Source organism: Corythoichthys intestinalis, chromosome 13 (assembly GCF_030265065.1).
Source record: "Corythoichthys intestinalis isolate RoL2023-P3 chromosome 13, ASM3026506v1, whole genome shotgun sequence".
NCBI classification, from domain to species: domain Eukaryota; kingdom Metazoa; phylum Chordata; class Actinopteri; order Syngnathiformes; family Syngnathidae; genus Corythoichthys; species Corythoichthys intestinalis.
The window spans coordinates 44,476,456-44,503,905 of NC_080407.1; the positions used below are offsets into that span (position 1 = coordinate 44,476,456).

The 27,450-nt window shown below is 39.0% G+C and overlaps 1 protein-coding gene across 7 annotated transcripts in view; it reads left to right on the forward strand.

Annotated features, from left to right (window-relative positions):
- The window catches only part of pcdh7b (protocadherin 7b), a 210,258-nt gene that overhangs the window by 33,497 nt on the left and 149,311 nt on the right, over window positions 1-27,450 (forward strand). The window contains exon 2 of one of the 7 annotated variants that reach the window (XM_057854965.1): window positions 11,205-12,528. The exons of the other annotated variants lie outside the window; for them this stretch is intronic. Within the exon in view, the coding sequence (XP_057710948.1) occupies window positions 11,205-11,276 (72 nt within the window). The 3' untranslated portion in view covers window positions 11,277-12,528. Of the gene's footprint in view, window positions 1-11,204; window positions 12,529-27,450 lie in introns of those variants that run through there. 7 annotated transcript variants of the gene reach the window in all.

Consider the following 27,450-nt stretch of genomic DNA (forward strand, 5'->3'; position numbering starts at 1 on the left):
CTACAAAGACATCAACATTCCATTGATGATAATACACACTCAGCAGGAAAACAGGACATTATTTGCGATTTTAAACTCATATTGACGCCACGAACTGTATGTAAAATGTTTTCCAAGAGTTTAAGAAGACACCGAGTAACTGCGCTAAATGCTAATGCGAACGCTATGCTAACGCTACAAGTTAGTTTAGCGAGTGATGATAGAGCAAAGATTACCAAGCAGCACCTGACACGTTTCACAAAAGGAGCCAAGAATGGGGATAGGCTTAAGCATATGTCTCTGGAGCGGGGAGGAGTTGCAGCACGTCACATGAGTGACACAACTAAACACTGCTAAATGCGTGCGAACTACACATACAATAAGAAACTTTGTCATCTGGTTCTCGTGTCGTTAGACAACAACAGTCCTCCATTTAATTTTAGTCTCTCAAGACAAGTTTTCAGCGCGTTATCGTCATGAAAAAAATGTTCGTTGACCAAATATCTTCGTTATCGTCATTATTGACGAAAACAACACTGTACAGAACAGTATAAACAGTCATATCCAAATCTGTGCTTTTCCTGTCCTATTGGTTTATTCGGTGAAGTCGTAACGAGCTTGAAAAGCTAAAGCTAGTTAGCATACAGTACAGTAGTAGCAGTAAATACAAGTAGCACACTCTGAGTCTATAAAAAGAGCTTACTTTAATGGCTGCGATGTTAATTAGCGATTAAAATAATTACCTACGTTAGCTCATTTGTGAGGTAATTAGTAAACTTGGGTCATGGAGGTGACCAACAGTATGTGTACTTACCAAAAACAGTCACTTATACTATCAAGGTTTTTAATGTTTACAAGGGGAAAAAATGTTCAATTTGACGCAGATAAAAGGATCTGGTGTCAAAGATGGATCAAAAACAAAGAGTGCCTGAAGCCTATTTCAGGTTTCCTCGACATATTTACACACGGCAATGCATGACTTAGGTAATTAGCTTGGATAAACATCTCGGTACATACATTGCAAAACTTGTCAAAAACCCAAACGTTGGCCAAGTCTAGGTCTGAGAATTGAGTTCTTTTCTTGAAAACTGAATAACCCATTCAACTCCGGAAAAATAGCGAGACCGAGATGATGAGGATGTGAATGAGCTAGCTAGGACACACATCTTTGATTATAGCAACACAATCGGATCACACGGCCATTTTTCATCCGCCGTGATATCAAAGGTTGCCGAGCCCCGAGTAAGCCCGTTTGCCAATTTTTCAAACTTGTCACTCCCTTTCCGTGTATCGGCGTGTGCTGGCTCACAAAGGCCCTCCTCCCGTGGCTGTCGCCATTGTTGTTGTCATTGTGCTGATGCAAGGTAAACACCGTGTCGCCCGCCCCCTACCCTTTTCTGTCGCCACAATGCATCACTTAGACCTTTATGTAGCAGACACGCCGAGGCAGAGACGGCGTGTATTGTTTCTGCCGGGGACCGCGTCTTGGACGACGCATTTGAAGGATTGAGCAAACGCCTTGAAATATGACTTGTGTGAATAAGCGGCGACGGCTTGCAAAATCCAAGGACGCGTAGCCTCGACACTTCATCAGATTCAGTATGAAGTGTCGCCGCCTTGCTTGGTAATCACATTTTCCTCTGCCACTCTCAGTTCTAAACATTCCTTCACCTTCAGAGTAGAAAAGCTAGTCCGCGAGGTTCCGGAAATGACAAAATCAGCCATAATCGCCACCTTTGAGATTTGAGCCCACCCGCCTCGGGTGCGTTTACTTTTGCTTTAAATCCCAAAACAGCAGTGACGAGCACACTCGTGCGGTTGGACTGAAAGCAAAGGTCGAGCTCGGAGCCCTCAATCATCACGTTTTAAGCGGCTTGGCTGCCAATTAGCTCGGAAAGCGCGCAGACATTCCCTGGATGCCTTCCCCCAAAGAAAGCCGTCAAGGACACACCCTGCAGGGGTATTGACTTAAGTACTTGACGGGCTACAATGCCGACTTAGACAAATACTTTCATAGCTTTTGCAGTAAGCTGACACCTTGGAAAACACCCTCTACTATAATTTCCCACACAAGTGCCAAGTAGGTTTTGTAACGACAGACGCAGATTGCTACCTGTTTTCATTCCGGCCCTGAGGGAATCACGGTTTTTATTTTGTTCTTCCTACTGGCCCTGTCACGGTTGGAATAACCGGTCAAAATATTTTTTTAGGTGAATGCAACGACCCCAAGCTAACCCTTAACCCTTTAGCAGGGGGGAAAGAGTACCACCCACAGACATTTCACAGACAAGTGTGGATTGATTCACACTTTTGTGTAGGTTTGCATAGGGACGGTAGGGACATAACACTACCAACTTTTCAGGTTGCTCAAATTGTCCCCGCCAACTTTTAAGCAACCTTATTTACAATACATATTGACTTCAAATATACAGGTAATTGGGGCCCGAGCACTAGCAGTGTGAAGGCCCTATTGGAATGCAAAGGATTATTATTATTATTATTTTTTCATGGCAAATGAAAATGGCCAATTTGAAGGCCTGAACATGCTCAAAAACTCACCAAATTTTGCACATACATGCTGCTTCGCGTAAATTTCGATAATTTAGCAACTTTACAAAAAAATGTAACAAAATGGCTCAGTGGCGCCCCCTTTAAATTTTAAAAATGCCATTTCATTTTATGTTTTTCAACGTAGAGCGATGCAATTCGGGGAGTCGATAGGTTGTCTAAAACTGCCTCTAAAAGTCTGTAGCACCCATATTCCAAACCCAACAGGAAATCGGGTATTTTAGATTGAATGTTGAAAAACATGCCATTTTACTCGAAAACCAGGGTGCATGTTTGAAACCATTATGCCGAGGCAGTTAGTTGGACCCTCCTCAAAATTGGTCAGACTGTTAAAGACACATATGAGATGGTAGGTTATAAAAATGGTGAGTTTTCATTCGCGGGCCTGACCTGGGTGGGGTACCGAAGTCGGGCGTTTTTTTTGGCAACACGCCAATTCAGTAAATGACTAATAATGACTAATAACTTTCTGATACAAGGGGCAATCTATCTTTCATATCTGCCATGCATGTGAGGTATCCCAGCCTGAAAATGACCTTATTGAAAAATTACCCATTACGCCTGGCGCCCTTAGTGGGAACAGGAAACACCCCCTTTTTTTTTTTTTTTTTTTTTAACAAAAGGTTCCTCCTTCTCGGGGAAAAACATTGACCTCAAACCTTTACATGATTACAGGGGGACGATGTGCCACCACCCCGACCTGCCTGACCTCCAACTTTGCTTGAAGTCCGAGTTGCGCCATACCGCGAGGGCCCGTCCAGTCCTGCTTGCAGGGCTAGTTTAGATTGTTTCCCCATATGTTGTAAGGATAGAATTGACCCTACCATTGTTAAGTGAATTATTTGAATTATGTTCAGTCTTACATTTACTCTTTTTCACTGGTGAGTGTGCCAGTCCATTTTTGGATTTTTAACTCCCCCAGCCCCCTGACACACACACACACTCACAGCCCCAGCCCCAGCCCGCTTCCTCCACCCTCTTCGAAGAGGAGGGATATTAGAAGATTTTTTTTTCGGCCAGCAGCAGCTGCAGTCGCTATAAGTAATGTAAAAAGACATCAATATTGTGGAAGTGGGGAACACACCACTAATTTTGCTACTGAACGTCCGATCTTTATCAGTGTTAGCATAACATTAAACTGTGTGAATTTGCTAACCAGCAAAATATGTCCTCTATGTGTTTTCTACTGGTAATGCATAGACTTCATAATGATATTGACATGACATGGGGCTCGGGGCCGATTAATAGGGGGCCTATCTCCGTCAAAGCTGACCGAGTGGAAACATAGGCAGAGTTTTTTACGTTGAAAATTCTTGTGAATAAATGCTTAAATCTCTGAATTCTTTATAGATATGTGCGTAAAAGAGTCTCGATTCTTGGTTAAAAGCGCGTAAAACTGGCAGTTAGCATTTATTTTACGTAAATATGTCCAATGTGCTGCTAGTCTTTAAGCCATTGTGGCGTCGCCTTATCACCACACATAGCATTTTACGTTGAAAATTTTTGTGAATAAATGCTTAAATCCCTGAGTTCTTTATAGATATGGACGTAAAACAGTCTCAATTCTTCATTAAAAGCAAAAAACCAGGAAGTTAGCTTTTACGTAAACATGTCGAATGTGCTGCTGGTATTTAAGCCGCTGTGGCGCCGCCTTATCACCAAAAAGATTTTTTCACGTTGTAAAGTCTTATGAAAAAATGCTTAAATCCCTGAGTTCTTTATAGATATGGACGTGAAACAGTCTTGATTCTTAGTTAAAAGCAAAAAAAAACAGGCATTTAGCATTTATTTTACGTAAATATGCCGAATGTGCTGCTAGTCTTTAAGCCACTGTGGCGCCGCCTTTTCAGCACAAAGAGCTTTTTCCATTGAAAACTCTTGTGAATAAATGCTTAAATCCCTGAATTCTGTACAGATATGGACGTAAAACAGCCTCGATTCTTGGTTAAAACAAAAAAAGCATATAAAGCATTTATTTTACGTAAATATTGCGAACTATGACGGCAATGTCGTACCGGCTAATTTCTCCCATTGATTTTTTTCCACGTTTCAAAATGCATGCACTGTACACAAAATATAATTTGAATTAAATAATTAAATATAATTACCTTGAATCCTCGAACATATCACTTCTGAGACAATCCTTCCTGTTTGTATGCGGTAAAGCTTTCGTATTTTTTCAATCTACATCCGGCGTTAGATCGCTGCGTGCGTGTGTTTGAGAATAACTCCTCTTGATGTGGGCAGGCCCCCTACTTGAAGGCGTGGCGCAGTATATCAATATCATTATGAAGTCTATGGTTAATCCTAATTAAACTGTGAGAAATGTAGTGAACTGAGGGGTATCCTTTTCTCTCCCATTTTCATATTTATTTCTATGGTTTTACAGCACCCCAAAGGAGCTGTGCTTGTGGACAAAAGCAGTAGTGTTTTACCTAATTTGAGTTATGGTAAAATATTAAAATATAAATTTGCTAATTAAATCCAAACATTTAATCTGGAAGCTTTCAAACAGTTTCTTTAGTAGTTTTTGGCCTAGGTGCCAGGATTGGCGATGGGGCGGCGTAGGGTCAGTTGCCAACGGGCTTACACTCACAGGGGATTCACACGATTACTGGTTTCTAGATCACAAAGCTGATTTGTGCACACTTCACCCCTCCCAATCACTTATCCTATAGACTCCCCAGCCCCTTCCCCTTCTTTCCTTGGTCAACAGGCCTGCCACATGGTGTCAACCGGAAATACATCTAGCTGACGATAGCACCAACATATTCATAGTTAGTGTAGGTGTTCAAATGTATTTCTTGTTGTTGTTTGTGTTTTCTTCTGTTCCCTCATAACCCCTTTCTGTTCGCTGCTGTGTCATTATAAACGTAGTATCAGTCAATGCAGATGTATTTTGCATTGATCATTTAGCCTGTCAATTAATTAGCTTCAGATTCATGAGAAGTGTAGTCCTAACCCCCATTCACCCAATCTGTTTGGTCTTACTAATATCCTGTCCCCAGCAAAAAGTGTACATGCAGCTTATGCTGTTATATCATCCCTATCAATGTTGAGACCAACCCTTGGAAAAAGGTGTCTGAAAAACACAGCAAAAAAAAAAATCAACTAAAATAGCCCCCGAAGGTTTGCAATACCTTGTGATTTTGACCACAATAGCACGTCGCACGCAGTCCTGCCCTTCCTAATTAAACTGTTTACCGCAACGAACTTAAAGCAGACTCTTGACTAATTATTAGACTCGGGCGCCACGGAGGCGTGTTTGAACTCTCCCACACTTTTGACAGAGCGGCGAGGCCAGACAGGAGAGCGGAACTCCAGTTTCCCCCTCGGAGCATCCCTCCTGACACGTCCACGTCTGGCTTTGTTGATTGCGTGTAGTGGTCGATCACACTGCTACAGCTCTAATTAACAGGTTGAAAAACATTGTTTTCCCTGACAAAAATGCTGTTTTCAGAATGGCAGGAGTACAAAAAAAACCCCAGCCCAAACGAGTTCATTAAGTGGAGAGCATTGTTACGCATAGAAAATAGTACCATTTTATTTCACGATGTAGATATATAGACAAAGAGTTAAAAAACGCCTCCAAGTCAGTGGTTCTTAACCTTGTTCAAGGTATCAAACCCCACAGGTTTTACATGTGGATTCACCGAAGCCTTCGGAATTAGATAATAAAAGTTTGTTTTTTTTTTCAAATTCAAAACAACTCTAAGCTAGCAAGCTAATAAATTAGCAAATTCCCGTTCAAAATTCTTCTCGTTTTGACAGCGTGTTTTATGAACAGGTCAAAATTTGAGACCACGCTGCACATTGGTCTGTTGTATTCCCTCATAGAGAGTGCGAGTCAACCTTCCACTGAGCAAACCAGTTCCTAATCCCATCAGATCGAGGACTAGCAGTTAATATAAATGGATTAAGCCTGCAAATTGGAAGCAAACCAGTCCAAAATCTGATCTTAAAAGCCATTTTGCTTAGATTTATTCAGCGTACAGAATAGGCCGTTTCTTTACGTCCAAACTTTTTTCAAAGGGGGCCAGATTTGGTGTGTTAAAAATGTGGGGGGCTGACCTTGGCTGACAACCTTTACGTAGAATTATATTAGGGCTGTCAAACGATTAAAATTTTTAATCGTGTTAATTACAGCTTAAAAATTAATTAATCGTAATTAATCGCAATTCAAACCATATATAAAATATGCCATTTTTCTGTAAATTATTGTTGGAATTGAAAGACACAAGACGGATATATACATTCAACATATGGTACATAAGTACTGTATTGGTTTATTATAACAATAAATCAACAAGATGGCATTAACATTATTAACATTCTGTTAAAGCGATGCATGGATAGAAAGACTTGTTGTTCTTAGAAGATAAATGTTAGTACAACTTAGAGAAATTTTATATTAAAACCCCTCTTAATGTTTTAGTTTTATTAAAATTTGTAAAAAATTTCAATCAAAAAATAAACTAATAGCTCGCCATTGTTGATGTCAATACTTAAACCATGCTCACTCATGGTGCTGAAAGCCATAAAATCAGTTGGACCCAAGCGCCAGCAGAGGGCGCCAAACACCAAAAAACAAGTAACAAGCGGACATTACACTGCTGTCATTTTAATCTGTTTGAGCGGGGCATGTGCGTTAATTGCGTCAAATATTTTAACGTGATTAATTTAAAAAATTAATTTCCGCCCGTTAACGCGATAATTTTGACAGCCCTAAATAATATATTTAAGCAGATTTTAGCAAGCCATTCTGTGTTTCACATTTGCTTCATTATTTTTTTAAATGAATAATTTTAACAATCTCGCAGCTAGCCTAGTGGTGTTCGCTATCGACTCTCGGGCTCTTGCGAAATACTGCTGCTGTGAAATTAAACTAGCTTCAATTTCTCGCTGCGTATCTTCCCTGTAATCTTGTCGTACATGTCAGTGTGTCGTGTTTGGTAATATCGCCTCACATTGAACTCTTTAAAAACAGCGACTGTCTCTTTGCAAATGGGGCAGTCACAGTTGTTGCGTATTCTAGTGAACAAATAGTCCAATTTCCACCTATGCTTGAAGCGTCAGCCTTTCGCAGTCAACTTTTTTTTGGGATTGTCGCCATTTTAGAAAATTAGGAATAGGGTCACACGGGGTAATGTTGCTTAGAGTGCTGCTGCCTTTTAGTGCGTAAATGAGGAGCAGCATTTAGTGTGTAAGCTACTTCATATGCTGGTGGCAGTACTGCTGACCAATTTATTAAGTCTGTCTGTGGGCCAGATGCTATTGATTTTATGACAGAGGCTGGGGGCCGGATGAAATTTGACCACGAGCCGCATTTGGCCCCCGGGCCGGACTTTGGACATGTCTGCCTTAGACTTACTCCTTACCCCTGAGGTTCGATCGAAACCAGGTTAAGAACCACTGCTCTACAGTAAATTAATAGGAAGTGACTGAAAATCTACAGCATTTTCTTGTATATAATTAATAGTGACAATAAAAGGAAAATATGATACATACTGTACACAACTTATGATCATTAAATTTCACATGTGTATTCACCAAATGTTTTGATTATCTACATTGCTCTATGGAATTTCAGGCGATGGTTGGGTTAACATTGTTTTATAGTTGATGAACTAATGTTGACAAATAGTTGAATCATGGATAAGCCGGCGTTTTGGTCAAAAACATAACATTGACTCAGCGTTGTTCCAATATTATTAATCATCGGAAATAACGTTTCAGTTTTGTAAGGATTTCAACGTTGAAACAACATTAATTGAGGGTGCAAAAGTGACGTTAATTCAACGATATAAGATCGACAGCGGGATGTTGATCAAACATCTTTTCAACGTCGGTCTGCTATCCGGGTAGCTGCTGCTGGCCGAAAAAAAAATTCTAATATCCCTCCTCTTCAAAGGCGTTGGAGGAGGCGACATGTTGTATTTTTGTCGCTGTGTGGGTGTGTGTGTGTGTGCGTGGGTGGGTGGGGGGGGGGTAATATCATCAGCCAATCAAACGTGCAGATGAGGTTAAATAAATAATGGTCCGGCACATTCAGCAAGTGAAAAGGGGTAAATGTAAGTCTGAAAATAATGTACAGTGGGACGGAAGTTCTTCCACTTGAAAATATTAAAGAGGCCTGTAATTGTCAAGATGAGTAAACCTCAACCATGAGAGACAGAATGTGGGAAAAAAAAAAAAAAAAACAGAAAATCACATTGTTTGATTTTTAAAGAATTTATTTGCAAGTCGTGGTGGAAAATAAGTATTTGATCAATGCCAAAAGTTCATCTCAGTACTTTGTTATGCACCCTTTGTTGGCAATACGGAGGCCAAACGTTATCTGTAAAACTCTTCACAAGCTTTTCACACACTGTTGCTGGTATTTTGGCCCATTCCTTCATGCAGATCTCCTCTAGAGCAGTGATGTTTTGGGGCTGACGATGGGCAACACGGACTTTCAACTCCCTTCACTGATTTTCTATGGGGTTGAGATCTGAAGACTGGCTAGGCCACTCCAGGACCTTGAAATGCTTCTTACGAAGCCTCTCCTTTGTTGCCCTGGTTGTGTGTTAGGGAACATTGTCATGCTGAAAGACCCAGCCACGTCTCATCTTCAATGCCCTTGCTGATGGAAGGAGATTTCCCCTCAAAATCTTTCAATACATGGCCACATTCATTCTTTCCTTTACACAGATCAGTCGTCCTGGTCCCTTTGCAGAAAAACAGCCTCAAAGCATGATGTTTCCACCCCCATGCTTCAAAGTGGGTATGGTGTTCTTCAGATGCAATTCACTATTCTTTCTCCTCCAAACACGAGAACCTGTGTTTCTACTAAAAAGTTCTATTTTGCTTTCATTTGACCATAACACGTTCTCCCATTCCTCTTCTGGATCATCCAAATGCTCTCTAGCGAACCGCAGACGGGCCTGGATGTTTACTGGCTTCAGCAGGGGAACACGTTTAGTAGTGCAGGATTTGAGTCCCTGCCGGCACATTGTGTTACTGAGAGTAGCCTTTGTTACTGTGGTCCCGGCTCTCTGTCGGTCACTCACTAGGTCCCCCCATGTGGTTCTGGGATTTTTGTTCACCGTTCTTGTTATCATTTTGACGCCACGGGGTGAGATCTTGCATGGAGCCCCAGATCGAGGGAGATTATCAGTGGTCTTGTATGTCTTCCATTTTCTATTAATTGCTCCCACAGTTGATTCCTTTACACCAAGTGCCATTAATACAGGTAACGAGTGGAGCATCGTTAGACCTCGTTAGAAGAAGTTAGACCTCTTTGACAGCCAGAAATCTTGCTTGTTTGTAGGTGACCAAATACTTATTTTCCACTCTAATTTGGAAATACTTTAAAAATCAAACAATGTGATTCTTTTTCCCACATTCTGTCTTTCATGTTTAAGGTTTACCCATTTTGACAATTACAGGCCTCTCTAATATAAGTGGAAGAACTTGTACAATCGGTGGTTGACTAAATACTTATTTGCCCCACTGTAAATATATCACTTAATAATAGTAGGGTCAATTCTATACTTAAAACATAAAAAAGACTAAAGCTAAATTACCTACATAACTGAACATTATACAATACAAATAAGGTTGCCTGGAAGTTGGTGGGGACAATTTAAGGATTCTGAAAGGATTGTAGTCTTATGTCCCTACCGTCCCTATGCAAACCTTCGCCCTTGGCATAATATAAACATGATACGAGTCATACGCATACAATGAAAACTGTGATATTTTGGCTTAAGGCTATCATACTGTAAGAATTTCACACCAGCACATGCCTAGCGACATATTTCCTCTTTAACTTTTATGATGAAAAATACAAATGAATATCGACAAAAATTATCTCTTGCTAACGTTTTGTTCTCCAACTGACGCGCAAAGTTCTTTCTCGTACACTTCCGCACGGAATTATCCCATGCAGCTGCCCTTTTTAATTAGTCAGAGGTGAGAAGCATAGAGATGAGGGTCACATAAATGGATATGCGTCCACCGAGACGTCTCTTGTTGCTAATTTGGGACTGCTCCCGGGTCACGGTTTCGTCATGGCCCAGAACGGCACGTGGATTAAATAACACCTCATCCTTTCTAGAGGCTAAAATGGCCGCCCATGCTCCTCCTCTATTGAAGTTTTCCAAATGAGCATTCATACAGAGACGCTATCAGGTATGGATTTCCAGTAATAGCGGTTACTGACAGCGCTCGGCGAGCCCATCAAGCCATAATGGATGTAGGGGTGGGGAATCGATGTTGGATAAACAGCAGGCCTTCGTGTTTGAATGTTATTCAAACAAGCGCCAGGTCCAATCTCTGATGGGAACGTTTATATAGAGCACCTGGCTCTCCAGTGCAGCCTGTCTAGACGGCAGTTACCGGCTTTTTATCAGACATAAAGAGGGCCGCCTGTATACTTTCACCTACAGCCTTTGAGATCAAGAGCATGCGACTTCATTCAGATAAACGCGGCCGCCTCTTTCCCGCGCGAGACAACTTTTTATCAGCCATTGAATCCGCCAAAACGTGTTCCGTTGAATTGTTTTCTTTACGTTTACAAGAGGATTGACAATAACTCGCAGCAGAAGCACCTGAGGGAGCACCATCTGTCTTAGCCCTAGCGAGCTAACTTTTTGTTTTTTCTTTTAACCTGACAGGCAGCAGGAAGACGAAGAGAGGGGAAGGCGTGTCCAATGATTAAAAAGTGGACAAAATGTCACCGGCGCTGACCTTTGAGTGCTTTTGAAGCCACGCAGGTCTGTTTAAGATGAAAGAGGTGGCGATTAAACGCCAAAGACGCCCGCGGGAAACGCATCTCGTACTTCCCACGGTCACATATACTTTTACGACTGGCGAGTTACACGAGGTTACGCTGCGGATCAAATTACGAGTGGAGGACAGCGAGATTCTCGGCAAAAGCACGGATAAAAATATTTCTCGCTTTTTGGATTCCTCTCCACCAGAGGCGATTGCTCCAAGACTGCATGGAAAGCTCAACTTCCCCTAAAATGTCAAAAAGTAATTGATCATATGTATACAGTGTATCACAAAAGTGAGTGCACCCCTCGCATTTCTGCAGATATTTACCGTAATTTCTGGACTATAAGGCGCAGCTGACTATAAGCCTCCAGCCACCAAATTTCACATGAAAACGGCATTTGTTCATAGATAAGCCGCACTTGACTATAAGCCGCAGTTGTCCTCATTGTATTATGGGATATTTACACCAAAAGATATTAACTGGTAACACTTAATTTGACAAAGGCATTATAAAACTCTCATGAAACCAAATGAACCACCATGAAGGTTTGAACCAATTGGCTGCAAAGCCTTATTGTTTCAAAAATTTTCATTTTGCCATCACCGCTCCCTTGGGGGAGACAGCCAACCTCTACTGCCACCTGCTGTCAAAACTCTTGTCATTCAACATTCCTCCTAGCATGCATTGCGGCACTATAGACGTAAATAACAATCAAAATTCATGTTCTGTGCTAGTTATTTTTTCAGTTACTGTTCCAGTTGTTTCATTAATTGCTAGCTATTGTATTTGGTAACATTTTCTTGGATAGTGGTGCCATAATACTGTCATAATTATTACATGACACTGTCATAAGCATTTTTGAATGCTTGCATAGATGTCGGTTAGTGCCATCCAGCAAATTATCTCACTTTTGAATGGACATAAAAGATCTGAGCTGGACATAAATGGAGTTAGTGACATAATATGCCACATGACACATATTAACATCCGTCATAAGCATTCAGTAATGCCCATGATAGTGTCATGTCATAATTATGACGTTCTTATGACAGTCTTATGATGCCGCTGTCAAATAAAGTTTTACCTATTAACCCAAATAAATGATCAAATGAGCCGCTCTGGACTATAAGCCACAGGATTCAAAATGAGAGAAAAAAAGTAGCGGCTTATAGTCCTAAAATTAGGGTAAGCATCTCTTTTCATCAGACAACACTGACAAAATGACAATTTGACACAATGAAAAGTAGTCTGTGTGCAGCTCATATAATAAATTTAATTTCCCCTTAAAATAACTCAAAATATAGCCATTAATATCTAAACCCCTGGCAACAAAAGTGAGTACACCAGTTAAAAACTACATCCCTAAATGTCCAAATTGAGTACTGCTTGTCATTTCTTCCCCCAAAACAACATGTGAATAGTTACATGAGTGCTGTCAGCATTGCTGCAGACATTGAAGAGGTGGCGGGGTCAGCCTGTTAGTGCTCAGACCACACACCGCACTCTACATCGAATTGGTGTGCATGGCTGGCACCCCAGGAGGAAGCCTCTTCTAAAGACGGTACATAGAAAGCCCGCCGGTCTCAACAGACCATAGGACGTGGGCAGGCTTTCTTGTGTACAGTCTTCAGAAGAGGCTTCCTCCTGGGGTGACAGCCATGCACCCCAATTTGATGTAGAGTGCGTTGTATGGTCTAAGCACTAACAGGCTGACCAATGTCTGCAGCAATGCTGACAGTACTCCTGTAACTAGTCACATGACATTTGGGGGGGGGGAATGACAAGCAGTACTCAATATGGACATTTAGGGATGGAGTTTCTAAGGGGTGTACTCACATTTTTTGCCAGGGGTTTAGATATTAATGGCTATAGTCTGACTTATTTTGAGGGGAAAACAATTCTATTATATAAGCTGCACACAGACTACTTTTCATTGTGTCAAAGTGTCATTTTGTCAGTGTTGTCCCATGAAAAGATATGCTTAATTATCTGCAGAAACGTGAGGGGTGTACTCACTTTTAAGATACACTGTACTGTTGTGTGTACAAGTCACTGACTAAATATGCGGTAAAACACGCTCAACTTTTGTTCAAAATTAGCTTCAACGAGTCATTGGCTAAAGAATGGGGTGGGGTTCGGCTGGCCCAGATGCTCTTGTTCTCTGCATGATGATTGGCTGATCTCTCGTAGGCGGGATTCCTGTTTGATTCAAAGTGAAATGAGCGAATCAGTGATCTTGTCGTATTAGGAGGCATTTTTCAGTTTTTGTTTTGTTGTACTGAGTTGAACCGAGGACTAGCGAAAAATTTAGTTTCTTCTTCTGGTGTTTTTTTATCTTAATTATAGCTGCTTTGAGACTTGACATCTGGCATTCTGGTTTCTTTCCCTGCCGAGCCTCTACACAGGCAAACGTTGAGCTTCCCTTCATTAAAAGACCAACACGTGCCACTGCTTTTCACATATTTTTTCACGCTAGTCCAACTGACAACCACAACTGCCATTGACGGCAATTAAATCGATTAGACGTCATTTTCATCAATGGCACCGAGATGCATAGACGGTGTTGGACTTTTGTGGGAGGGGTGACAAAACATGTGGATGAATCCGAAACGCAGTGTCAGCAATAAAATGAACTTGCAAAATGTATGTATGTACAGGCAGTCCCTGGGTTACGACGTACCCGACTTCCGTGATTTCGAGTTTATAGCATGCATCTCTTCCGCTGGTTTTTCTCCAGTCGTTTTTTTTTTTTTTAAGTCACGTAATAGTGTCTCATCCGCCATCTCTCAGCATATTTGTAAGTACATTATTTTATTTGTCATTTCATTTGGTTATTGTCTAGGTCTAATTAATCTTGATGTTTGACTCTGCATATCTGGTATTCCATTATACTCCAGTATAGGAGTGGTTAGCTTTCATTTGTTGCACTCGGACTTGTTTTATGTCACGCCAGCACCAGTTTATGTTAGTTTAGAGGGTCGCTTTCACGTTAAGAATAGGAGGTGAACACCAGTTAACATTTCAAGGAGACAGAGAAACTGTAAATGGCAAAAGCTCAGCGATGCCTGCACGTTAGCTCGCTATTAGCCTGCTAGCTTATTGAGCAGCTTTCGTTTTCACTAATACCTGCAGTTTTCCTCGTGGAATTACCCTGGATTTGGACCATTTTTCCCCTCTGTTATTGTGCAGCCATTGAAGTATGTTTTTGTAAGTTATAAATGTCTCTATTGATTTACTTTATAGCATTGCTGTATGCTCTTTGTCGTTATTGTATTTTCTAAATGTGTGCTCATAGTTTGACAGTGACGAGTACCAAAAAAAAATCAGCTATAAGATGAACTATTGTGTGATCAGTGTTAGCGGAGGGAACTAATATATATCTAATATTATGTTGATTTGGGACATTTGGGTGGACATGTCCTGTTCATATCAAGTAATTTGCCGTTTTTTTTCTGGGGACATTTGGGGGACACGTACTGTTGCATGGCTGTCAATGGCGTCGACTTACTTGGGCGCCAGTTGAATGTCAATGGGCTGTAATGCTAAGTTTTTGGTCGAAAATCTTTTTCTGTCATTGTAAATGAATAGGAATTTGGACATGCGTCACTGTCAATGGCGTGGAGGTGCATAGGTGTCAATGGCATCGACTTATTTGGGAGCCAACTGAATGTCAATGAGCTGTATTGGTAAGTTTTTGGTCAAAAATCACAACCCCACAAGTTTTCTGCCATTGAAAATAAATTGGAAATTTGGATGTACATGGCCGTTGAATGGAGAAAACCACCTGTCTGCGTTATGAACCTTTGACAAGACCTTATTGTGACCCGCATTGTTTCCACATATATAACTGCACATATATAACCACATATATAACTGCACATATATAATACAATAACTGCCTTTGAGAGTGCCTTTAAGAGTAACTAACTGTTACTAACTAATTAAAGTACAACGAGTCCACATGTATAACCACAACTGCCTTTGACAATAAAGAGCCTTTGAGAGTGCCTTTAGGCAACAAGTAAACCAATCATATTTGGACACTAGACTCATATAACGAGTGAACCAATAAGATTGCAGGTCACGTGACATGTGCCAATAAAAAGCCGGACATTTCCGGGCCACGCTAGAGTCTGCTAGAATGATCGCTTGGCTTTGGTTCCTTGGATACTCCGACAGACCTGGAGCGTATGGCTCTCCGCTCATTGTCAACAGGTAGGAGCTTGATTCATTACCAGGGAACTCGTTGTGCTTTAACTGTGGTGTGGGGATGTTAGCTTTGACAACTATACATCTAGCGCCATTGTTTCTTGTACTTGTGTGTGTTTTAACTGCATCATGGGGGTTTTAGACGTTATCAGTGACAATCTAGGCCTAGCGCTGTGGTTATCCTGTGTTATGTTTTTTTTCCCCTTTTCTTTCAATAAACTTCATTCATTTGCAATTACTCATCAATAAACATTGTCTATTTAGCAAAAGTGTGCCTGTTGCTGACTCACTGCGAACCTTGAAATTTCGTCAGCGAACCTTGAAATATCGTAAAACAGTCGTCAATGGCATGAAAATGCGTGGCTGTCAATGGCATCAACTTACTTGTACAGCAGTTGAATTTCAGTGAGCTGTGATGTTAAGTTTTTGGTCAAAAATCACTATCACGCAGCTTTTTCTGTCATTGAAATTGAATGGGAAATTTGGACGTGCATGGCTGTAAATGACATCAACTTACTTGGGCACCAGTTGACTGTCAATGAGCTGTAATGGTAAGATTTTGGTCAAAAATCACTATCACACAGCTTTTTCTGCCATTGAAAAAGAATTGGAAATTTGAACGTGCATGGCTGTCAACGGCATCAACTTACTTAGGCACCAGTTGAATGTCGATGGGCCGTTGTGGTAAATTGTCAAAACAACAACCTACTGTATATTTTCTTGCTATTGAAAATGAATGGGAAATTTGGACGTACATAGCTGTCATTGGCATCCCATTAGGAATGAATGGTAGAGTTTTTGGCAAATTTTGTATACAACTTTTTATGCCACTTACCGTCCTGGAATTTTTGATGTGTAAATTATGTGATTTGGTTAACAATTGTAGGACTACAGACATTTATTTATTTAATTTTGCAAAAAAAAAAAAAAAAGGTGAATATTTGGGGGAGGGTCGTTCAAAAAATTCCCTGCATCATGCAAAACTTCCGGTCAATTTGATATTTGAACGGTGACGGTCGGTTAAACGGTTTGGGCTGTGCAGTGCCCTTGCAAAGCCCCATCTTAATATGACATATAATACATGTTTTTGAAAAGTTATTTTGTGATTTATGGGGTATTACAGACGTCGCGTAACCCTTTTTGTTTCAACCTAGCCATAAAAAGAAGGTAAGTAATCGTATCTATTATTCGAAATGTTTGTCATTTTTAGCTTAGAATCATTAATTGATGTCTAATATTTAGTTAAAAAAAGACAGATATTTCCCGATCCGATTGCTTTTTTTTGCTCCCGATTCAATTCCAATCATTCCCGATAATTTTTCCCGATCATATACATTTTGGCAATGCATTAAGAAAAAAATGAATAAAACTCGGACGGATATATACATTCAACATACAGTACAAAAGTACTGTATTTGTTTATTATGACAATAAATCCTCAAGATGGCATTTAAATTATTAACATTCTTTCTGTGAGAGGGATCCATGGATAGAAAGACTTGTGACTTTGTATATTGTGACTAAATATTGCCATCTAGTGTATTTGTTGAGCTTTCAGTAAATGATACTGTAGTCATGCCCAAATGCATGATGGGAAGTGGAACCATGACTGTGCGTAGTGCTACCAATTGATATATCTTCTCTGCGTTGGCATAAGGTGTTAAGATAAAGATCAATTGCTACCTTGCTTCCCCACATTACTTCCCATGATATTTCTAATCGTAGGGAGAGGGATTGTAAGGATTTAGCCAATTAAAAAAAGGCTCCAAAGGCTGCCAAAATTCACTCTACTCATTTTACGCTGCCTTTTATCCCTCTACTTAGGTAAAACGGCGCCATTACAGATTGAGCGCGACAATGCGTGAGTGGGTCGTGCAGCGCATGCATTAATTGAGTTAAATATTTTAACGTGATACATTTTTAAAAAAAATTAATTACCGCCGTAATTAGGATGAATTTGATAACCCTACCTTAAGGCTAAACTAAAGACTCTGGAAGAGTGAAACATTATGTCTGTAACGTTAAATACAATTAGAAATCGATTTAATTAAAAAAAAAAAAATTTTAAAAAGGCATGGCCGATATTTTTTTGCCGATTCCGATACTTTGAAAACGACGTGATCGGACCCGATCGATCGGGAGATTTTTCGCTGTATATTTCAATCGTTTTTTTACTTTCTTGAATTAATCAATTCTCACGTATTCCTTCAATGCTTTGTATTTGCTTCATATTTGGTGCATTCGTGCATCAAGGTTTTGAACACTCTACTTTCCAAGTGTGCTTCTAGACCAAAGCATTATGTCTGAAAACCTTGGAATATTAAAGGCTGCAAAGATATCTGGGTGAATCCTCGCTTTGCCTTTTATTGCTTTTTTTTTTTTTCCTCCCCCCCGGTAGAGTGACCATCTGGATAAATCCTGCAGGATTTAGTCATATATCCAAAATGGCAAAAAGAAAGTAAATCTGCCAGCGAAGTATGAGGTAGGAGGTCAGACGAGCGGCGGGCTTAAGCCCAACAATCTGCCGCTGCGAAGACACGCAGCAAAACGGGGCTTTCAACCTGCTGGCGTCGCCCGCTAAAATATTCATCGTAAAATGTTTTATATGACAGGCTGTTTTGTTTTGGTTGAGTGAGAGCTAAAGCCTTGGCGAGATGACAGTGTGTTTTATGTCAACGCTTTTAATAGTTAATCAGAGGGCTTGTTGCGGCGAGTGGCTTTGCTTTTGTTCGCCGTCCAACACCACAGCCGAACCTTACCTGGACCACTTTATGGTTTCTTTGGTAACGCAAAACTACCCGTTTACGGTTTCTTTGGTAATGCAAAACTACCCGTTTCCGACTAGGACCGCCACTTTGAATGGAATCATCGACCTTTCGGCATACGCGGAGTTTGATGGGGGCAGGCCAAGCAGTGATAGCCAGTCATTGCATTACCTATGTATTCATTTAAAATAAAGACCTAACCGGTAAAATGTTGTCAATAAAAGTTGTAAAGCAATAAACCAAACAACAAAACTGAATGAAATGAACTAGGGCTGCAGCAATTTATTATTTTAGTAGTTGATTAATCGATGAACTAGTTAGTTCGAATAATCGAGTAATCGGATAATTTATGGAACATGAAAAATTAAAATACCTGAGCTGAGCCCCAAACGGTATTAAAAAAATAAATAAATGAGGATCTATGTACAGCAAAAGAACAATTGGCTAATTTACAAAGCAAAAGTCTGTTAGCTTAAATGCTATAAAATGCTAACCTTTTTTTAACAATGCTCTTAACAAATGGTTCAGATACAAATAAAAAAAAAAAAAAGCTAAATTACGAATTAACTAAATTATCAATGCATTAAAAAAACACAGCTTATGTTGGTCTTAACAGAGAGCAGCTGGATTCAGCCATGTGAAATGAGGCAGAGTAATGGTTTAATAAAATGGTTTAAGTATTTGCATTTTGTTTTGTTGATTTGCTGGCAGTGTGTCCAACCAAATCAATAAAACAAAATGCAAACACTTTCAAAATAAACTAATGCATTAACCCATTAGTCTGCCTCATTTCACATGGCTGAATCCAGCTGCTCTCTGTTAAGACCAACATAAGCTGCTTTTTTAATGAACTAGGGCTGCAGCAATTGATTATTTTAGCAGTTGATTAATCGATGAACTAGTTAGTTCGAATATCGCGTCATCGGATAAGGAACATGAAAAATTAAAATAACTGAGCTGAGCCCCAAACGGTATTGAAAAATAAATAAATGAGGATCTATTTACAGCAAAAAAACAAAACAAAAAAAAACAATTGGCTAATTTACAAAGCAAAAGTCTGTAAGCTTAAATGCTATAAAATGCTAACTTTTTTTTTTTTTAACAATGCTCTTAAATGGTTCAGATACAAATCACAAAAAATAGCTAAATTACTAATTAACTAAATCATGAATGCATTAAAAAAAAAAAAAAACTTATGTTGGTCTTAACAGAGAGCAGCTGGATTCAGCCATGTGAAATGAGGCAGACTAATGGTTTAATACAATGGTTTATTATAAGTGTTTGCATTTTGTTTTATTGATTTGCTGGCAGTGTATCCACCCAAATCAATAAAACAAAATGCACTGACTGATTTGCTGGCAGTGTATCTACCCAAATCAATAAAAACAAAATGTAAACACTTTCAAAATAAACCATTGTAGTAAACCATTAGTCTGCCTCATTTCACATGGCTGAATCCAGCTGCTCTCTGTTAAGACCAACATAAGTTTTTTTTTTAATGCATTCATAATTTAGTTAATTAGTAATTTAGCTTTTTTTTGTGATTTGTTTCTGAACCATTTAAGAGCATTGTTAAAAAAAAAAGTTAGCATTTTATAGCATTTAAGCTAGCAGGCTTCTGCTTTGTAAATTAGCCAATTGTTCTTTAGCTGTAAATAGATCCTCATTTATTTATTTTTTTAATACCGTTTGGGGCTCGGCTCAGGTATTTTAATTTTTCATGTTCCTTATCCGATGGTTCAGATACAAATCACAAAAAAATAGCTAAATTACGAATTAAGTAAATTATGAATGCATTAAAAAAAAAGCTTACGTTGGTCTTAACAGAGAGCAGCTGGATTCAGCCATGTGAAATGAGGCAGACTAATGGTTTACTACAATGGTTTATTTTGAAAGTGTTTGCATTTTGTTTTATTGATTTGGGTGGATAAACTGCCAGCAAATCAATAAAACAAAATGCAAACACTTATAATAAACCATGGTATTAAAATATTAGTCTGCCTCATTTCACATGGCTGAATCCAGCTGCTCTCTGTTAAGACCAACATAAGCTTTTTTTTTTTAATGCATTCATAATTTACTTAATTCGTAATTTAGCTATTTTTTTGTGATTTGTATCTGAACCATTTGTTAAAAGCATTGTTTAAAAAAAAAAGTTAGCATTTTATAGCATTTAAGCTAACACTTTTGCTTTGTAAATTAGCCAATTGTTCTTTTGCTGTACATAGATCCTCATTTATTTATTTTTTAAATACCGTTTGGGGCTCAGCGCAGGTATTTTAATTTTTCATGTTCCTTATCCGATTACTCGATATTCGAACTAACTAGTTCATCGATTAATTGACTACTAAAATAATCGATTGCTGCAGCCCTAGTTTATTTTAAGTAGTTCATTTTAAGTGTTTGCATTTTGTTTTATTGATTTGCTGGCAGTGTATCCACCCAAATCAATAAAACAAAATGCAAACACTTTCAAAAAAAAAACTATTGCATTAAACCATTAGTCTGCCTCATTTCACATGGCTGAATCCAGCTGCTCTCTGTTAAGACCAACATAAGCTGTTTTTTTTTTTTTTTTAATGAACTAGGGCTGCAGCAATTGATTATTTTAGCAGTCGATTAAACGATGAACTAGTTAGTTCGAATATCGAGTCATCGGATAAGGAACATGAGAAATTAAAATAACTGAGCTGAGCCCCAAACGGTATTAAAAAAAAAAAAAAAAATCCCGAACGATCTATGTACAGCAAAAGAACAATTGGCTAATTTACAAAGCAAAAGTCTGTTGGCTTAAATGCTATAAAATGCTAACTTTTTTAACAATGCTTTTAACAAATTGTTCAGATACATATTACCACAAAAAAATAGCTAAATTACGTATAAACTAAATTATGCATTAAAAAAAAAAAACAGCTTATGTTGGTCTTAACAGAGAGCAGCTGGATTCAGCCATGTGAGCAGCTGGATTCAGCCATGTGAAATGAGGCAGACTAATGGTTTAATGCCATGGTTTATTTTGAAAGTGTTTGCATTTTGTTTGATTGATTTGCTGGCATTGTATCCACCCAAACACACTGCAGTGTATCCACCCAAATCAATAAAACAAAATGCAACCACTTTCAAAATAAACCATATCAACGCCACATTAATTAAACGAATACTCGAAGCTGCAAAACGTAATTCAAATCTTCATTTCTAATCGAATACTCGAATAAATCGATTAATCGATGCAGCACTACTTCCAACTAATTTAATTTTTTCAATACCAAATAGGTATTGTTGGTGGCGTTCAACTGCTCATAACCAAATAACTAAAAAAATAGTCAAAACAAAATGTTTTTATGATTAAAAAAATGGGAATCTAATCTATCTTTTTATAAATTCTGTGTTCATGTCCCCATACTACACTACTATATTCTGTGACGCTTGCAAGAAAGGGATGTCTAGCGACATGATGTTTGGTAGTGAATGAGTTCAACTGGGATGACTTGACATTCCGGCATCAAGAAGTAGCGAACTTTGAACATACGCTGATATATTCCTGTACTATAGAGCGGGCAACATTGACATTATTTGGCTGATACAGCATCAATGCGTTTATGTGCTGGTGTGTGTTCTCTTCTCTTCTCTCCGCGGACCATGCATCCACATCTTTCTCCTTTTGTGCCTCTGACATGCTGGTAGGCTCCGGCTTCTTCTTTCTTTACGCCGCGATGTCATGATCAATTTGCCACTTGGCACATGACGACCCCCGGCGCCTGCGAGGATTTCAAAGACTTTGTGCGCAATCCCAGCCAGCCTGCCTGCCTGCCTCTCTCTCGCTTCCTCTCCCACGTACAAAAATGGCCTATTTGTATGCTCCTGCCCAAGCGTGCTTTTGCTTTTTGGATTCCAGGGAATTGTTTGAAGTTTGAGGAACAAACACCAACTGGCGACCAGAAAACTTTGGGAGCACGGGGTGAGCTCGGAGCAGGCTGACAACAGTTGAATCCGCTAATCGAGATCTAATCGATTGTCAGATTAAGTCATCTGCTTTTGAAAATCTCAGACTTCATAACTCTATTGACCTAGCAATTCATCATTCTTTGCGTCACACCATACCATAGGGGGCTGAGCTTCATTTAGTAATAGTCATTCGAAGACTGCACGCGCTCATGTCCAAGACGGATTTAAACTTGGATTTTTGTACGAAATCTGTACCACATACAAACAGGAAGGATTGTCTCAGGAGTGATTAATTCGATGATTCAAGGTAATTATTATACATTTCGTATCATACATGCATTTTTAAACGTGAAAAAAATGAATAGGAGAAATCAGCCGCTACCTCATTGGCATCATAGTTGGCCATATTTACGTAAAATGAACACCAACTGCAATGTTGTTTTGCTTTTAACCAAGAATCGAGACTGTTTTACGTCCATATCTATAAAGAGTTCTGGGATTTAAGCATTTATTGACAAGAACTGTTGCCGGAAAAGCTCTGTTTACATCAGGCGGCCGCTAGCCTCCGTCGCACTGTCCTTCGACATATTTACGTAAAATAAACGCTAAATGGATGGTTTCTTTGCTTTTAACCAAGAACCAAGACTGTTTTACTTCTATATCTATGAGGAATTTGGTGGTTTAAGCATTTATTCACAAGAATTTTCACCAGAAAAGCTATTCGCTCACAGAGTAGCATTGTACTTTGACATATTTATGTAAAACAAAACCCTAACTGCACGATTTCTTTGCTTTTAACCATGAAACCAGACTGTTTTACATCTATATCTAAAAAAAAATTCAGGGATTTAAGCATTTATTCACAAGAATCTTCGCCAGAAAAGCTCGGTTTACATCAGGCGGCCGCAAGCCTCATTCGCCTCATTCGCTAACAGAGTAGCATTGTACTTCGACATATTTACGTAAAATAAACACCAACTGCACGGTTTCTTTGCTTTAAAACAAGAATTAAGACTGTTTTACATCCATTAAGAATTCAGGGATTAAAGCATTTATTGACAAGAATTTTCACCAGAAAATCTCTGTTTTAATCAGGCAGCTGCTAGCCTCATTCGCTAACAGAGTAGCATTGTACTTTGACATATTTACGTAAAACAAAACCCTAACTGCACAGTTTCTTTGCTTTTAACCAAGAATCGAGGCTGTTTTACATCTATTTCTATTAAAAAATCAGGGATTTAAGCATTTATTCACAAGAATCTTCGCCAGAAAAGTTCGGTTTACATCAGGCGGCCGCTAGCCTCAGTCGCGAATAGAGTAGCATTGTACTTTGACATATTTACCTAAAATAAACGCTAAATGTACGGTTTCTTTGCTTTTAACCAAAAATCGAGACTGTTTTACTTATATAACTATGAAGAATTCGAGGGTTTAAGCATTTATTCACAAGAATTTTTGCCAGAAAAGCTCTGTTTACATCAGGCGGCTACTAGCCTCATTCGCTAACAGAGTAGCATTGTACTTTGACATATTTACGTAAAACAAAACCCTAACTGCACGGTTTCTTTGCTTTTAAACAAGAATTAAGACTGTTTTACATCCATAAAGAATTCAGGGATTTAAGCATTTATTCACAAGAATTTTCGCCAGAAAATCTCTCTTTCCATCAGGCAGCTGCTAGCCTCATTCGCTAACAGAGTAGCATTGTACTTTTACATATTTATGTAAAACAAAACCATAACTGCACGGTTCCATGCTTTTAAACAAGAATCAAGACTGTTTTACATCTATAAAGAATTCGAGGTTTTAACCATTTATTTACAATAATTTTTGCCAGAAAAGCTCTGCTTACATCAGGCGGCCGCTAGCCTCATTTGCTAACAGAGTAGCATTGTACTTTGACATATTTACGTAAAACAAAACCCTATCTGCACGGTTTCTTTGCTTTTAACCAAGAATCGACTGTTTTACATTATAAGAATTCAGGGATTTAAACATTTATTCACAAGAATTTTCACCAGAAAAGCTCTGTTTACGTCAGGCGGCCGCTAGCCTCAGCCGCTAACAGAGTAGCATTGTACTTCGACATATTTACGTAAAATAAACGCTAACTGCACGGTTTCTTTGCTTTTAACCAAGAATTGAGACTGTTTTACGTCCATATCTATGAAGAATTCGGGGGTTTAAGCATTTATTCACAAGAATTTTTGCCAGAAAAGCTCTGTTTACATCAGGCGGCTTCTAGCCTCATTCACTAACAGAGTAGCATTGTACTTAGACATATTTAGGTAAAATAAACGCTAAATGCACGTTTGTTTTTTTGCTTTTAACCAAGAATCGAGACTGTTTTACGTCCATATCTATTAAAAATTTGGGGATTTAAGCATTTATTTGCAAAAATTTTCGCCAGAAAAGCTCCGTTTATGTCAGGCGGCCGCTAGCCTCATTCATTACAACTATATAACTATCCAACTGTATAATGACAAAGGGCTATTCTATTCTATAATAAGTTGTGATTCCATATAGAATTCATTCATAATCTACGAATTATTTATAATTGATTCTGCATCTTTTCCTCAAGTATTTAGTTTCTGTTGTGAAAATTGAGTGGTTTATTTGCTGCTTAAAAAAAATGAAGTTGCTACTTTGAGCAAAAACGTATATGTTAAATATTCCTATTGACCCTGAAAATATAGGTGATTATCTCTGCATTCGGTGGGTTTTGTGTATCTAATGTAAAATCTGAGAATTTTATAGCCATTGAAAGTTTTGTTATACTTGTATAAAAAATAATCGGGATTTTATGAGGGAACGACTTGGAATTTTTTGATGCCACTGCTCATGGAGACTCATATATGGCTAAAGTAGGTGCCTGTTTTGGTTTTAGGTCGGTTGCAGCTTTGGTTTTCAAAATATTTGAACTTGAAGTGTTTGAAAATAGGCCCCCTACGGATCGATATATTGACATGCGCCCCGTGTCATGTCAACATATTATGAAGTCTATAAAAATCCCATATCGGTTGACATCTAGTGATTGGTCGATTATCAACAATGGTTTATAGCATCCCAAGTACAAGCACTATGATACTCAATATTAGGGTCGTGACAAAATATCGAAAAAGTTGATAAATCGTAATACTTTGTAGCGCAAAATTACACATCTGATGTTGCTCACAGTGGTCCTCAGTTTGCTCAGGGAGCTTGTGTGTCTGCTCAGACACACAAAAAAAAGGGAACGCTGGGTATGAGTGCGACATTTGCCAAAATATCGTGAGATCATCGTTATTGTTAGCTTTGTATCATATCGTGAGGTAACCACAGGAGCTGTCGGCGGCTTACCGGTTTGATTTTGTCGGCGTTTGACTAAAAAAGTGGTGGCCTTTTCCGTTCTGAGTGCAAGCCTTTGTGACTCCGGGAAATGAAGCAAATGCTAAATAGCCGCTCTAATAATCCACTGAAGCAAGAACACGCCGTGTAGGACATTTGCAATTCAACAACTGTCATCAGTGCTAATGCGTGCGGTGCCAGAAATGCTATCTTATCATTCCGCTTTCATATGCAGGTTGATGTCTCCGCGTGTAGGCGGCCGCGCATTATGAAGTCCAACGTACGCGGCGTTCCGTCGCATTTGTTTCCCGTAATGGCGTGTGTGCCAATCCCTGGTCTTGGATGGCTTTTCTGTTCACGTGTATTTCTCGCCGTCGCCACGGGAGCAGAGTCTAATTGAATAACGCAGCGTAGTATAAAATCCCCGCTCATTAAAAGGGATGAAAATGCTGATGCGGGCACATTTTACGCATGCGGGCGTGACTTCATGTATCTGTCTACCTCCTCGGTAATGAAGTTGAAAGTGGGATTTCACAAATTCATGTATTTGCCACCGATCAGAACGGGTACATGAGTAGGTTTTTAGGGTAGTCATTAGTAGCGAACATGTGGAAATATATCAGGGGTTGGGAACTTTTTTGACCAAAACTCTCAACGTATTATAAAATGTGATTCCATAAGAGCCATATAGTGTGTGTGTGTTTATTAGATAGATAGATATAGAGAGATATAGACATAGAGAGAGAGAGAGAGAGAGAGAGAGAGAGAGAGAGAGAGAGAGAGAGAGAGAGAGAGAGAGAGAGAGAGAGAGAGAGAGAGAGAGAGAGAGAGAGATGGCTAGATAATGTATATATACATACAGTGATCCCTCGTTTTTCACTGTTAATGGGGACCAGAACCCGCCGCGATAAGTGAAAACCGCGAAGTAGCGTAAAAAAAAAATATATATATATTTTTTTTTCAATGTATTTATTCAGATTTAGCATTGGAAAGAGGTACATTACATGTAAGACATGTTTTTTTTTTTTTTTTAATTTTTCCTCAAATTTAATATACATATATATATATATATATATATATATATATGTATATGTATATTAGGGCTGTCAAACGATTAAACATTTTAATCGAGTTAATTACAGCTTAAAAATTAATTAATCGTAATTGTTCGCAATTAATCGCAATTCAAACCATTTATAAAATATGCCATATTTTTCTGTAAATTATATATATATTCTGTAAAATAAATTGTTGGAATGGAAAGATAAGACACAAGATGGATATACTGCATACATTCAACATACGGTACATAAGGACTGTAGTCGGCATTTCACTCTACTGTCATTTAAATCTGTCTATGCTGTCCTCACTCCGAAGCGTCTACTTTTTCCAAAGCTAGACAGCTAGTGAACGACGCCATAATAATCAGACTTCTTTCTTTTTCATCTGATTTATTAATAAAATGGCCTCAAACCATTGTCCTCTTTAGACCGTCGTAAAACTACAAAAAAAAGTACACAAGCATTGCATTAGCAACAACGTTAGCTTAGCACGCTATACAGGTTCACTAAACATAAACAAAAAGCGTCTCATACAAAAAATATAACATTTCGTTTACTAACATAATATGTACATTATTTACAACAACCATACTTACGGACAAATCTTGTCCAAGGATCATATAAGCACAATATTACAACGTAGGCGTCAGCCCGAGACGTCATGCAGCCAAATTGAACTGGCAAGACAACAATAAACCATGTCGCAAAGCGACCACAAGAGTTCGCTGTTAGACAGCACAAAAAGCCTTGCTGTAAAATTTACCAAAAGGCAGAATACTGTCTGAGCGGGACATGTGCGTTAATTGCGTCAAATATTTTAACGTGATTAATTAAA